At 48.7% G+C, this 15,358-nt stretch overlaps 3 protein-coding genes across 3 annotated transcripts; 2 read left to right on the forward strand and 1 right to left on the reverse strand.

Moving 5' to 3' along the window:
- Positions 1 to 3,963: 3,963 nt before the first annotated feature.
- On the reverse strand, positions 3,964 to 5,046 carry SCP_0300820 (hypothetical protein; the record flags this gene model as incomplete). The annotated part of the gene is made up of 4 exons (XM_027755479.1): positions 3,964 to 4,034; positions 4,093 to 4,249; positions 4,657 to 4,734; positions 5,032 to 5,046. 4 exons carry the CDS (start codon positions 5,044 to 5,046, stop codon positions 3,964 to 3,966), a joined length of 321 nt encoding a protein of 106 aa, XP_027611280.1.
- A 1,265-nt stretch (positions 5,047 to 6,311) lies between these two features.
- Positions 6,312 to 8,180, forward strand: SCP_0300830 (hypothetical protein; the record flags this gene model as incomplete). The annotated part of the gene is made up of 8 exons (XM_027755480.1): positions 6,312 to 6,401; positions 6,455 to 6,531; positions 6,582 to 6,682; positions 6,736 to 6,863; positions 6,961 to 7,049; positions 7,102 to 7,205; positions 7,257 to 8,020; positions 8,079 to 8,180. The coding sequence occupies 8 exons, from the start codon at positions 6,312 to 6,314 to the stop codon at positions 8,178 to 8,180; spliced, it is 1,455 nt and encodes a 484-aa protein (XP_027611281.1).
- A 2,913-nt stretch (positions 8,181 to 11,093) lies between these two features.
- Positions 11,094 to 13,243, forward strand: SCP_0300840 (hypothetical protein; the record flags this gene model as incomplete). The annotated part of the gene is made up of 10 exons (XM_027755481.1): positions 11,094 to 11,267; positions 11,322 to 11,398; positions 11,451 to 11,554; positions 11,602 to 11,726; positions 11,781 to 11,869; positions 11,927 to 12,048; positions 12,099 to 12,835; positions 12,883 to 12,957; positions 13,023 to 13,047; positions 13,119 to 13,243. 10 exons carry the CDS (start codon positions 11,094 to 11,096, stop codon positions 13,241 to 13,243), a joined length of 1,653 nt encoding a protein of 550 aa, XP_027611282.1.
- Between the last annotated feature and the right edge of the window lie 2,115 nt (positions 13,244 to 15,358).

A 15,358-nucleotide genomic window follows, 5' to 3' on the forward strand; every position in this document is an offset into this window, starting at 1 on the left:
TTGATCCATGCTACAGTCACGGGAAACATGAACGGCTACAAAGCTGTGAGTGATACGAACTCTTGGTTCGCCGATACCAGCTCGTTGATCGTCGTTTGGTCAAGTGGGGGAAGTTCCTCCGAGCTTATCCTCAACCTTGTGAATTTAAATAGACCTTACTGGGCACTCTTCGGTAGTGTTAAAACTAATGAAGTGAGATAATGTGGAAAACGCGGCATATCCGAATCGTCATGTAACAAACCCATCGAAAGGTGCGTGCTTGGAGCCGAGAGGAGGTATGCGAACGTAGCATCTACTAAGAGCGGCATTGTGCGAAGATGCTGTGACTGGTGGGAAGAAAAAGACGGCGGAGCGCGGAAATAATCTGCAGGATGGTTATGTTAATTGTTCCTAGACCACGTGAAGAAGCAAACAATAGTGGAGACTCGTCTGTCGGGACTGATCTGGTCATAAGGCGCAGCTGAGCTGCAACGAAAAACCCCTTGGCAGCACGCGATATCACACTCGGGGAGAGAGTGGGTTGAGATTATCACGCACCGCAGTAGTCCCGAAGGCAGGCCATTCAATTAGATGTGCAGATCTGAGCACGTACTACATACTCACGAGTAGTTAGCCCTGCGAAAATGAACCCGCAATCTATACATCGTATGGTCCGACTGCTAGCTTTTTCGTACACCTCGGGAGACGGTCTTAAGGTGGAAAGGAGGTGGCCAATCATTGCATAACCGCAGAACATACTCGTCCCCCCGTCAGGAATTCTGACGGAGAAGCAGAGTCCACACTCGAAGATGCGATTATCTGGAGCCAATTACTGCAAAAACAGGTGCACCAGACGCCAGTCAATCAACGCGTAGAGTCGCGCAAACAGTGACTCACGAATATCCAGCGCTCAGCAGGTGATTCTCAGGGAGAGACATCTGGTACATCCTGCGAGAACGACTCACCGGTAAAAAGAACTCAGAATAGCGTTGATATTTGAATACTTACACTTTGGATGTACTTAGTAGGATGTCGGCGACTAATGATAATCAACGAGGTACCCGATTAATCATCACAGCTTAGCTGGAAGCGCCGACGCTGAGCACACGCGTGAGAACGGAGAGATTCCGCGATCTACCGCAGATCGAAAGAAGACCTCCGAAGGAATATCCTCTGCACCCCGTAATCATGACACTGCGTACGCCTGTGACCGCTTTGAATGATACTAAGCCAAAGATATCTCACCGGCGAAACATATCCTTTGTCTAGTCGCAGCCTCGAAAGTCTCATCTTGGTCGAGTCTAAATCTGTCGTGTATTCCGCCCGTCGCGTATCGAAATTTCGTTTAAATGCCAGCAGTCGGATTGTATCATTTTCGCAGAGAGAGAAAAAAAGAACTTCAAGTTTCCATCAACGAATCACTGTCAGCGTGATTGCATGTGGCCAGAAGTACGCTTCGCATATTTATCATCCGCCGTCTCTTTTTGCGGGATGTTTCTCTGTCGGTTTACTCAACAGAAGCCCCATTGTACGGGCGCTGGGGTCCTTCTTCCATATAAATACTTTGGAACTGCAGTGAGTGCCCCAGTCATCGAAGCGCCTCCTGTCCCTAATGGCTTCATATCCCTTCGACCCAATTTACAGACCATGTGACGACACTAACAGCAATGATCCTCATGGTTTCTTACCGTATCGCCGTCGCATTAAATCAACGCAAGGGCTACCCCTGGAATACAACAGGTTCGAGCACAGACTGAAGGTGTTTTCTTGGTATGTGACCTTCATTCTTCATTCGCTCAATCATGACACGTAGCGCTGGTGGTTCAGGCCAGTCGATGCCGATGGCCAGCGTGTCCCCCCTGAACGCTTTCAAGATTACCGCGCAACACATGAATTCAAGTACCCTGGCTGCTTATGTGCCTCTTTAGATACGGACGCAAATGCATTCACGGAAAGCATAGTGGCGATACACCGTTCAGACACTGATAGCAGTCTGTGGGTGGCCATGTGCTCCCGAGGCATCTGCGGATACTGGTGTATGTGTCTATCCTTTACCTGCTACCCATTTCTAACGTTGTACTCAGTATGGCTGGAACAGTATTATATTAAAGGAGATATTCCTGTTCGGCAATATGCTCTCAGCAGTGAGTATGGCATATCTAGCGTTGATTTTTCTTGATCGTAATATGTACAGGCACCAAGAGATCCGAGACACTTCTTCCTAAAGTGATGCAATTCAGTGCTGCTTGGCCCAATACTCCCCCTAAACCTACTCCGGCACAGCCCAGTAGTAAGTAGCCTGCTGGGTCTTTTCATTTCTATTTTATGTGACGAGTTTTTCAGAACGCGCACCCTACAATTCGGCAGAATTGTCCCCATTGAATACTGGAAGGTCTAGCCAAAAGCGTCCCAGTAGGTTGTTCAGCATGGCTTCATCGAGAGAGGATCTGATGTCACGCTAGGCAGTAACAATGGTGATTGTAATGCCATTGGTCTTGCGAAGCTCTTGAAGCGCAGAGTGCGAGATTCAAGCGGTACATGTACTACTCTGCATACCTTTCCACAGTAGCCAATCTCTCACTTTCGGTGATTTACCAGCCACTGAGCCCGGGAACATTCCCCAAAATAATTCCCTTCAGCTTCCGATGGCGGCTATGCCTCAAGGCCCCCCTCCAGCCGATTTTCAGGATGACGAATACGTTTTCACGCGTTTGATGAAGCTCAATGATATGAAAGAGCCGGGATTACCTATAAAAGAATTTCGGCGTCTTTTCGTGAAGTGCCCATGCTCAATGGTGATGACAACTTCAGCATACCGATGGCACCATTGCAAATGGAATGGGGATGTTGTCGACCTCACGGATGATGCGGTTTAATGTCGTGCATGTATCGCAGTGTTTAACCATGAAAAGATGTGCCAGTGTACTGGTGAATACCATCCCCTCCATCATGTTCTCCTGTGCAGCCTTCCTCTCTGAAAGTTAAAGCAGTACATCGGTGAGTAGGATACTAAGTGAATAACATCTAGTGAGTCGAATCAGGGGCGAGGGAAACGCACCTTCAAAGAACTCCATGAGTTCCCCGAGTCTTCACGGTATTCTATTTCTTAAACCCAAATACCACCAATAGACATCAGGAAGGTAGGATGCCTCTGCAAGATCCTGCCGCATAGGTCCTCAATTTGGATGTGTCGCATACTATGGGAGGCAGTGGGTTACGCACTTACTCGTCAGAATTCGGATGACGAAGAAAGTGAATTCTGCCGCGCATGCGTTGCAGACTCCACTGTTGGAATGTATAAGAAGGTTGGTTCTTGAGCGGATCGTCCTTGGCATGGTATCATTCTCTTTTGTTGCAGCGGTACCGCGGGACACCAAAGCCGTTGCAGACCCGCTGAAGTAATGCAGATTGCCAACCCGTGGGCATTGCGGTTTGCAGCTGCGATTCGAAGAAGATATACGTAATATATCATAGCTCTAAGATCTCATGTCACAGCTATCTCTCTCTCTCTCTCTCTTCATTAGTATAGCGTCTCTGCTTATGCGCCTGGTAGACGGTTTGGCCAGCAGTTCACACATTCAGTCGCCCATCATTGCTTATAACCTCTCATGTATCCTTTTCTACCCTAGCAAAATTCCATCTTTTAATCTTCAGCTCTGAAATTTGAGAGCAAATTGCAGCGTAATAGTGATCTTGAATTTTGAACTCCATTATCCTTTCAAAAGCGCCGCGACAAACTGGTAGTCGGAGAACTCATACAGATTGCGAATGACAGCACCGAAAGTCGTACCATTTTACAAGTAGGGACTGCATGGGTGAATAAGTGCTTAGTGAATGACTAGACTAGATCATACATGCGACGTCGACCTACAGGGACGAAAGCTTCCGCCGCGGCATCTTCTAACTCCTCCTCGATGTGCAGGTTCTTCTGCTCATCCGGAGGACCATTAAATGTGAGTCAAGTCTTCAGACAAGAAATGTCTCTCAGCAGAATTTGGATACGTACTCGTCGCCATGATGGATAACAGGTGCGGAACCCAGAGCATCCAGACAACCTGCCAACAAATGTCTAAATCAGTTTCGCAAAAAAATGTAATAGTAATGAGTACACACCATTGTATATCTGGTGACAGCACGCAAGCAGGCGACCACTCTCGTTCATGAACACTGAAGGCGACGTCAACAGGAAGCGGATGCCTCGACAATATCGGTGGAGGTTGACATTCATCGCAGGCGGGACAGTCTCGTAGTCCACGTCGCCGAAGTAGAGCTGGGCGGCGCGAGCACAGGCCATGAACCTCGCACGCCCTCATCAGACTACATCTAGTCTACGATTCGAAGTCACACGGGCCCACTGCACCCCAAGAGTTTGTTCGCAAGCGTGACTTCTACTCTAGATCACTCCCAACAAGCACCGTCGGGTCTTCGAAACCTTAAGCGAGGCTCTATAAAGCGACTCAACATCAATGCTACAAACGAAGCAGGGGACTACCCAGTGATCTAGGGACGTACCAGGATGAGATGTAAGTAACACAATTAGCACAAACGTCAAATTAAAACCTACATACAACCATCACTCAACAGCCCAATTAAGTGTAGTAGCAGCATATATACTCACCAGTACTGCAGTATGACTACCGCGCGTCAGCACCCAAACAGACAAGCGAGGCAGCGCACACCCTCCTTCGCGATCGTGTTCTCCGCGACGAGATTGTGGACCTGGATCGACGTCGGCTTCTTGAAGGGGTCGTACAGCTAAACAGAGTGAGAAGACGGGAAGACGTCTATGTCAGAAGGGTGCGCAGACGGGCCTGAAATCAACGCAGCTACCATTCTTCCTGGGAGAAATCCAGCATGACTGGCTCGATATACTTCTCAAGCAAGTGGTGCAAGGGGAATCCCACCTGCAATGCAAGGGAGCTACAATGTCAGAAATGACGAGCCAAATCGTCATAAGACGTGGATCAGATCGGCGTCCTTCGTACGTCTGAGCAGGATGGCTCCGGCGCGAAGGTCATGCGGCTGTATGGAGCTAGGAACGACGGAACATACCTGAAGGGGTTGCATCCTTAAGCAGCACCTTCGCGATATATGCCCTATTCATCACTGAAAACCTCGGAGTCCGTAAAAGTGACAGAAGAGCACATCTGCAACGCAAAAGAAGTAGTACTTGTCACAGCTGTGACTGTACTATAGAGGAACGACTCCTTCTTCCTATATACTAGAGGCTGGTTAACGAATGACTGTAAGTAGTCTCCCAAAGGCAGTGTTCAGACAAGTGCGCAGTCGGGAAGCCAACAGGGTGCCCCAGAGCGTTGAGTGCTGACTCTGCAGTGAGCGCTGAGCATCGGCGAAGGCACTGGCAGGTCGCAAGCGCTTGTCGGCAATGGAAGGCGTTGTTATCGCTTATCAATTTCAGCTGCCGGTGTATAAGTACATTTCGAGCGCCGTCTAAATCGACGTCTAAATTGACCGACCCCTCTCGACTAATCCCCCGTGTCAGAAAGCAGACTAACTACTAGTAACTGTACGCGCCCATGGCTTGAAAGTTTGCAGTTGTCATCACGACCGCGATGTCTGTGCGTGAATTCTGCTGCGTCACCGATACGCATTATAACTTATAAGCTGTTCTGAGGTAATTTCTCACTGGCATGTAGTGCATGAAAGGAATTGACCTTGCTACAAGGTCCGAGACTTCCTGTCGCCGTACGTGGCGACAATGTAGTTATCTCCTCTCCTCGCGAGTTTCGACGGTGAGTCCTAATGGAAAATAATTGAGCTCTCTATATGCGCTTTTCGACGCAGCTGTCTGTGTACGCAGGTCACCTGGAGCACCTTAACCTACCGGAACATCATACAACGCGAGGAACACATATTTACAGTATCTCAAGGATACGTAGCAAGTCGGGCTTGGTAACGGAAGTTGGCAGATCATAGCTTCAATGGCAACGTGTGTATTTCATTTTTCCGTGCTATTTGCTGTACTGAATTTACTCGCCGTGGATCTTGGCTATATTAGAGCATCGGCACAACCAAGAATCAGCGCAAAATCACGCATCCACCGACTCGCGGGTAATGTATCTGATACGAAGTTCAAAAAAGGAGGGCTGCGCAACCGAGGCAAACTCGCTCGGTTGCTAGACATGCCATTGGACATATTGTTTGAGGCATGTCGAATTTTCGTCTCGGTCTTAATGGCGCGATAACATTACGGTTTTGTTCAGATTGCAATAAGTCTAGCCCCGCTCGATCTTTTGCATTTGGCGCGTGTGTCGAAGGAGCTCCGTCAGATATGTCTCGCAAGACAATCCCGGCATATGTGGATTGCTGCCATGCGGAACGTACCCGGTCTACCCGCCTGTCCGGCGCGCTTTATCAGCGAACCTCGGTACACAGCTCTTGTGTACGATCGCTTCTGTCTCGTACGTCCTCTTTCGCAGTCTCAGTCGATTCTGTTCTGAGACTAAGTACTTAGGCATGCGGTATCGGCCGTGCCGGCGGCGTGGAATATGGAATCGCCATGCGGTTCTGCGGGGCATGCCACAAGACAAAGTCTGTGTTGGTATTGTACTCCTTGTGCCAATTTACTAATATTTGCGCAGCGTTATCAAGGGTGCGGAGCTTGTGCGTTCCGAAAAAGTGACTGAAGATCTCGGAAAGATGATCTTCACGCTATTACCGCTAGTCGCTTGTAATCGCTGGGGTATGGCCATCAGCATCCACCGACTGCTTTCTGCCGTGCTTATACCACTTCAGAGTACTTGTGCAGTAATCGCAGTAGTCTCAAGAACTCTGGAAAAGGCGAGTATTATGAACCGGAGTTCAAGGCGATCGTAAAGCAGTACCTCGACATACAGCACAAGCCGACGGAGTTAGAGGAGTTTGTGAGCGGCCGCAGAGAATATGCTACTGCGATGATGCAGGCGAGTCATGCGTTCTACAGCTGGTTACACGATGAAAACTTATGTTGTTCTCATGCAGCTCTGCCACAAAGTCATGAAGTGGGAGGGCGCGGTCGATGACAAGAAGGCCGAGAAAGACAGCGAGACGCGCTGTATTAGATACCTCAGGTATGTAATAGCTTCCTTGCCTCGACAGGCCGAGAGATTGTCACTTTTACAGCATTGTGCAGAATTTGAAGGATTTGGGATATACCACGGCGGACTTCCCCGAAACTGACCAATGGTTGAACGTTCTCGACCAACCTCGGAAGCTTACTCCGCGCAGTGTGTGTCTCTCATTGTGTTACAGTCGCCACCTAACGTCTGAATTGACAGTCTGGGAGAACATCAAACCGAAATTGATCGCCCAGATCGAAGAGGAGAAGACTAACAGGCTTCGCATCGAATTTGAGAAGAACGTGGCGGCGCGATGTAAGGAGATCCACAAGTATTATTTAGAATACCTGGACAAGACGATGGCCGCTGAGGAGCAGAAGACGATGCCCAACCTAGCCACTTTTAGCCTTCTCCCCTCCGTTAAGGCTTTGACGACCCGCAACGACGCCTTGGTACCCCTCACAACTGAAGACTTCGAGACTATCGTTCCCGCGATGCTCACCGAGGCGCAAATGCACAAAATCAGAGTCCAGAAAGATCTTTTGGAGATGCTTTATCGTGACATGCTGCGGAATGGTCAGACGTCGAACGTCGGAGCAATAGGAAACATCTTCTGCGGGCCTTGCGATCCGGTGATGACACACGCCTGCGCGCTGTTCAGCTGCCACGACTACTGCCTCAACACACCGCTTCCTTACTTCGATATCCTTAACCACTTCCGGACAGCACATCCGACCGTTGTTTGGGATACGACGAACTGGGCGCCGGGCACTCAGCAGATAAGAGGCTGGCGGTGGGATCCTGCGTGGATAGGGGCGGCAGAGGGCATCACACAATTGGTCTCGAGTGCACTCCGAGTGCTCGGGTTGCGGCTAGATGCTTCGAGCACGGACCTGGACGAACTCGTCCGTGCAAGGAGACTGTGGTGCTCTTGCGGATATCCGCTTTTCCCTCTAACGGCGGAGTCGACGTGGTTTTCCCTGGTAAGCAGCTTGCCAACGGTGGCAGGATCAACACCGATAATCGTGTTGATTCTGTCAGATAACCCACGTCTATATGGAGCATCGCTGGTTCATTGACATGATCTCTCCAAAGTTCGTCGTCTTTCGCTGGGCGACGTTGCCTCGGCTGAGCTATTTTTAGAGCGGCCGGATTCATCTTTGACGATCACGCGACTCATGGCCAGAGCTCATGCACATGTCTGAAGCTGCTCCCCTACGGACAGACATTCAATACAATTTCCTCCACGTCATTCGACGAGAAGTCGGTAACAACGATCCAAAAGTTTCTCGATACCCGTATGAAGTGCCCCTCGTGCGCAATCTGTCGCAAATTCATGCCGCGGGGGAGGTATGGGGCCGACGTTCTGCCTCGCGATGCGGTAGCGATTGCGCATCACATGAGAACAAAGTACGCTTGAAATTATCTGCATATTTGGTAGGGCTGTAATCAGTCTTTCCTATAGGCATCACGTCGAGACTGTGACGAGGAAGGCTCATCTTCGGTGGTAGTCGTGTACGGAGATGGAGCCTCTAGATCTGGCATCCACTTCTATGTTTTGTGCTCATTGTACTATATGATCAGTTGTAGCGGCTCTTTTATTATTGTCTTCCTGCAGGTAATTAGAGGCTGTATCTATGAGCCTAATGGTCCTTTACCTTTTCCTTAGAGGAGACAACGGTCCCAACCTACAGCTGCATTGCTTCTAACTGGGACTCGGTTATTGCTACGCAATGATGGCTATGCTACGGCATTGTAGGGCATTGTGCACGATCGGCCCGTTGTGAAGGAGCTCAGACGACAAATGCTGTATGCTTAGGTAAGAGTTGATGGCTGTCATACGAATTTATGTCTTCAAAATTGAAGCCCCACTTCTGGAGACATGTTGAAAGGGACAAAAGAGAAAAAAAAAGCGGTCTCATTATGTAGGAGAAATCCTCCTGCAGAATGGTGTCGTAGTTAAACAGTCAAACAGTTTACGGTCATGGTCGGACAGTATCAGTAGCGGCATGACAAATAATAAATGCGTACTCGCCACCTCATACAGCCGCTTGGCTCTGATCACTGCAGCCTTATAAACATCATGTAGACATATTCAGGCGTCAGTTCCCAAAATTGTTTGCCCGTTATGCATCAACCCTGGATTTTGTCCCATCGAATGACCCCACATTAGAACCTCCCATCTATCCATTCGCCTCATTCGCCTTGAACGTTGGATTGGTAAAAGCGCTACTGCACCTTGATCCCACGAACTTGGACCTTCTTCCAGATGCGAGCAAATCCATCTCACTTCAATTTACACAAGTGAGGTGTTAACTGCATACTTCGCCAGCACCAGCAGATATGCTACCACAGCTGTTGATGGCGCGCGATGGCATAGACCGCTTTGGACTGAGTCCGTCTCCAGTACGCGTACACGAGTAACATTCTACGGAGCTGGGACAGGATAACAGCGTACCTAAGGTCTTCATCGTTGGAAGAGCAACTAACAGGGAGAAGAGAACCGAGCACAGAGACCTTACAATGAGGTCTTCCCACTATCATCCAAGGCCAAGAGCTTGACAACGCCGTTAATCTGCGATCCCGATTGAGAACTTCCCGCATTAGAAAGGCAGCAGACTTAGTAATCAAACATCGCGAGTTACTCACAACCTTGGCTTCCTGGACTTGTTGCAAAGAACAGCCCGAGCGAAGTGAATACGGCCGCTGTGCAGCTCGATATGTTGAGACGCTCGTTCCTGACACGGCTGAGCAAGCGCGGGCATTAAATCCGGTATTCAGCTTACCTTCCGACAACTGCGCTCTTCCTGGGTCTAACATTATTAATTGGGCTTAGTCTCGGAGCGGAGATATTCAGGCAGAGAACTGTGGGTGCTTATTTGACAGCATCAACACACGTAAGATGGAACCGCCTCGTATCTTCATGAGAACTTAGAAGCCTTCTAGGCGTCTCGGCAAATGCTTGTCCTAAGTGGGTCTGTTTGGTTCGGTTAGGAACAAGTGAGCGCAATGTCACTGAGAAATTGGCAACCTACGCAATTGATGCGGTGCTGCCCCGATTAAAACACATCTTTCCTAAACTATCCACCTCGAGCGTATGGGAACACCAAATTTGGTGAGACACATTTTCTTCACTTGATCTTCCTCGGTATCATCGACAAGGTTTCCGACATGTCAAGTTTCGCGTGAACTGGTTGCTGCCTGATATGGGTGATCGGCGTGAATCCTCCAATAAGGCCGTCAGATGACTCGGATGCCGAGCGCATTTCACGCGCAAACACGCACCCTTATTCCAACGACCCGGCCGCCCAACGAATCGTGAGTACCAGCCTCGAGAAATCTTGCTGACCCCCGTTCAGGTACATAGCAAGATTCGAAATAGATGAACGAAAATCAAGGTGATGACGACCAAATGACAATAGAAGAGCAAACTTCCTTCACGTTCAAGCAGTCCACCTGCCAAGATTGACAGCATACACATGCACTTCGTATCAGGGTCACACACTAGCATGACATCTCTGTCGGAAGCCGATCAATTGTGAGTCCATCAATTTCTGTTTCTTTCACTACATGACAACTAACGTCGACCGTACGGCATGAGATCGGCCTGTGAATGATGTACATATTCATGAGTCTTTATGCTCTGAAGGGGAGATTCTAGCTTGGTTGTTAAACGGCGTCCGTTGTTAATCCCTTGTCCTCACTGCGATCGACCGCGCTAGCTGTATTTTCTATAATATTTGTTCAAGCATCATCCTCGCCATCCCAGCTCGTCTCGTGTAGTGTCGGAAACGGAAAGATGGAGGACAATGCTGCACCGATATGCACCGAAGTCACGGTTGGGCTTTGTACACGAACGTATGGCTTGTCTTCCCGCACGTCCACGAAAAAAAACAAAATCAAGCAAGAGAGTCAAGTGCGCAGCCGCCGCCCCCGCCAGATGCCTGAGCTCCCATTTGACGTACTCTACGAGGTCTGTGATCCTCTGTCTGGCCCGCATCTTTCTTGTGGCATGCACTGACGCTTTTCTCTCAGATTTTTTGCTGCCTCCACCCAATGGACCTTCTAAACCTAGCACGATCGAGCAAACCTCTCCGTGATATCCTCTTGAGCCGCTCGTTAGTTACAGCGTGGAAGAAGGCTCGTTCGAATGTCAAGGATCTGCCGGATTGTCCTCCTGACCTTGACGAGCCGGGCTATGCTAATCTGTTATTCTTGCCACATTGCCATGTCAGTCATAGCTTTTTTGTGCACTAACCACCGCGGCTCATCGTATGTTCCCAGTTTTGTTTCAACGCGAAGGTGTTCAAACCTATGTGGCGTAGTCGGGTTCGATGTTGCAAGGCTTGTTTTGACAGCAAGTGTGTAATATATTCTTCTATCGCTTTTTCAATCATGGCTGATGTCGCAAAGTTTCGTGGACATGTCTGGTGCTCTTCGCTTTCTCTATCCTCATGCAGCAGAGACTGAGCGACCGCAGTCCCTACAAATAATTGCGGGAGACATATACAATCATCGTAGGTGTTGTTACTATCATTCGTATGGTGACTAAGTTACTAGTCAGGCCGGAACTACTTAAAAGCACGAGTTGCGGTACTACGGTCCTGTCTACAGGATGTTGGCAATAACGAGGAGAAGTCTCGAGCCTTCGAAGAACAGATGATAGAGTCTAGTAAGGCTGTTGAGATGGTAAGCCAAGATATGAAAGTTTCATTGCAGCTTTCTTGCTAAGCTACTGGTTAGCATGCGCGCCTCCTAGAGAAATGGCATTATGACCAGGGCATTATTCGCGCGAAGGAGCGTGATGATATACGCACGAAACGTTGTGAAGCGTGAGAATATTTTTTTGGGCCCAACCCGTTGACACTGATGTGATTTTATAATCATAGGATCATACAGAAGCTTCAAGAGCTAGGCTATGGTGATGATCTCAAAACAATGGATCGAGATATGGTCCGTGCATTTTTCAATCATCAAAAGGTGAAGCAGCCGAAGCAGCTGACGGAACGAGGTATGTGGATTACTCTATTCAGTTTTCAGCACTAATATCACGCTGTATAGTGTGGGAAAACATCAAAGAAGACATTCTTCAGTTCGTACTTCATGCAAGGGCCGTTCACCTCTCCAAAAGCCGCTGCGAGCGTCTCATCATGCAAATCCAAGCGGCGGCAAAGTTTTATATGACATTTATACTTCGCCGCCCTCACACAGAATTACTGCCGTCATTTGGTGACTTCTGCATGATGCCCGAAGTTCTGGCTATTCTTGGTCGGCCATCTATAGGTCTGGCGAAAAGCTTCGAAGACTTATCCCCCCTGCTCGTTGAGTTATCGGACCGATGGCACTTGGAGTGCTCTTTCAAACTCATGACACTCTTACCAGCCTCTGTGAAACAGATGAACGCAGAAGACATATCCCCTCTGGGATTAGCGACAACGTGGTTTTTCTGCAGCTCTTGTCAGAATCTTGTTGGGTTCCCAAGGATCCTCATCCATGCGTGTATGAACAAGTGCACCATGAATGGCGATGGCGCTCTTGACCTCACGTATACTCACCAGGCTGATGTGATGAACACGGTCCACTTGCTTTTCGGCGAGCAACCGTGGCACATTGTTACGGGCTCCCTCAGATTCCACCAGGTCTCCTGCTCCACTATCACAAATATTACCATGATATGTGGGAAGAATCCAGCTGTTGTCACGGCTCGCGAGATGGATGAGCTGGATGCCAGATTCATTTGTCTCAAACCGAGATGCATGACTCATGGTCATGTTTGTGTTGTCACGTGGAGGACCGCTGTGAGCTTAGGTCATTGTTCAACCACTTAATATCTAATGTTGAACAGGTACTGCATGAGAAGATATTCCACCCAGAGGGGGGAACTTCATGGAGCATCTTGAATACTGAGGACATCACAATGGTAAAAAAGATTGAGGAAACGGATAAACGGTGCAATTGTGCAAAATGGTCATGTTTTTATTGCAGAAGCGATCCTGCAACACTACACTCGGTAAAAGTACACCTGCAGCGTCGGTGGGTAATTTTGACAATTTACTTAATATTCTCTGACCCAAGTTGTAGGCATGACATTGAACACCCGCGAGAAGGACATGACTATATCTTACACCATGACACAGATCCTCATCCTTGCCTACCTATCCATGTGCCATTGGACTACCTTGGTGCGAAGGCTCCTGTCGGTCTAGTTGATGATGCCTAGGACTCTGAAGAGTATGTGATTGGAAAGAATTGTCATGTATATCAATGCAATTGTCTGAAGGCAATGAATGTGAGCAGTATACAGCATGACCATGAGCACCGTGGAAGTCGCCAACCCTCACTAACTTCCACCATTTATGCACGAACACACTTACTAAGCTGTGCAGGCCCGTCGTTGTGTGATAAGGAGCATGCCTCGAGTCTGAATCGGCGATATTGCAGTCAGCAGCAGCAGGTCTGCCCAACCGTTTATCCGGGCATGATGGGCCATAGCATCCAGAAGCCGCTCCTATGCGTACAAAAGGGACAAGATGACACGAACTGACGCCACACCCCAGTATCTCCTAAGCATCCGATGTTGAGATACAGACTGAAACCAAACGGAGGGACAATATATGAAGAAAATGTCTTAAATATCCGGTAACTAGGCGTACCGCGTCATGCATTCTGATAAGGCAGACTGTCCCGAGGGCCAATGTACACCTGTGCCGAATTGAGGACAAACGTCCAAATGCGAACGAAAGTATGACGTCATTGCTGTAGACGAAACTCACTTGAGCTCTCCTCCTGTGAATGCCCAAGCCCGCTTGAATCCTCCGGCCAGGAGACTGCCTTTTCGTACGTCCAGTGCAGGAGCTTTTCGTTAGATGTAGGATGACTACAGCAGTATCTAAATGGTTGAAGCAGTAAGTTGCCTCCGTAGCCTCGTTAGGAGAAAACCCACTGTCCCTGACCGTGTCTTTAGATGTTAATGAATCAGGCCTGGTCCATTCACATCCCAGGACAGACACACACCAATGTCCGTGTCCTATTCACATGTCCACGACCCTAACCCGTACCCTACAGTGGAACACCCGTCTGAACACACAACTGCACAGTGCAAATGCATGATCTGAGTGGTGCATTGGGCCTCCGCGTTCTGTCTTGCCATCCTCTGAACTTGCAAGGGATGCAGTAGGTGTTAATGACTTGCTATAGGACGACAGTTCGTGTGTACTGAGATATGCCATCTGGTATCAAAGGCTTTCCCAAAGAGGTCCCACCATGTCTATTCATTACAGTGATTCAAGACAAGATAGATTTGATTCGAAATTGAACCGTGATGGCCTTCGCGTGGGGAGTGAACTGTCGAGTTCGGCGAAGAGGAGATGAGTGTACGACAGCGGCGAATGCTAGAAGTATGAGTTGTTAACTCGTCCTGAGTGTAGCGAGATAATACGTCGACACTTACTGCGGAAAAAGTCATGGAGACTCTGGGCAGATCGAAGGATACACATTGCGGTGCAAGCAAAATAAAAGGGTTATCGAACTGAGACCAACGTTTATAATCTAATGTACACATCGATATTAATAGAGGGAAAAAAAGAGAATTTTTTTCTTCCACCTCTGCGTCAGCTGGCTTGCACTTGTCAGTAACATAGTTTCAAAAATTAAAGCATTGTTTGGTCGATTGAAGTGTCACCGTGCATACTATGCACGATGGCCCATATCGTGCATCGCCGCTGACGCACCGTACCCCAGGGAGCCATGCAGCTGACAACAAAGTAAGCACAAACAACATATGAGGGAAAGCGTGTATCTGATAGCCATGGCAGGACAGGAATTATCGCGCATCTACGAGGACTCCATTCCGAACAAGCCTGTGAACACCGGAGATGAATAGAGGGCACTCCGACAACAAGATTGGGCCCGGATTTCACCGCTGCGGATAGAACGACTCACGAACGAGACGCGCCGAGGTTTCCAATTGGGTACTAGGAGATCTCGAGAAGTTGCGCAGATCCACACGTCTGAATATCCAAATTGTAAGAGACGTCCAGCGAGAGAAAAGGGGTGTTGGGTGTATAGCAATGGCGTACGACAGCGGCACACGTGGACTTAGACTTGCGATGACCTCGAGAGAAGTTCGTGACGTTTGTAAATGGTCCTGCCGAAATCGTATAACTTCGGGGGTGCAGAATGTTCTTGGAACCCCTGGTGAGACAATTCGCTTGATTGGCAGATGGAGGGATTGTTCTATTCCGACCCTGCCATTGTCTCTTGATTTCACACGTTCAAGACGTTCGACTACTAAGCAAGCCGGACAGTTTCCACTTGAGAAT

Source organism: Sparassis crispa (assembly GCF_003851025.1).
Source record: "Sparassis crispa DNA, contig_000002F, whole genome shotgun sequence".
In the NCBI taxonomy this organism is placed as follows: domain Eukaryota; kingdom Fungi; phylum Basidiomycota; class Agaricomycetes; order Polyporales; family Sparassidaceae; genus Sparassis; species Sparassis crispa.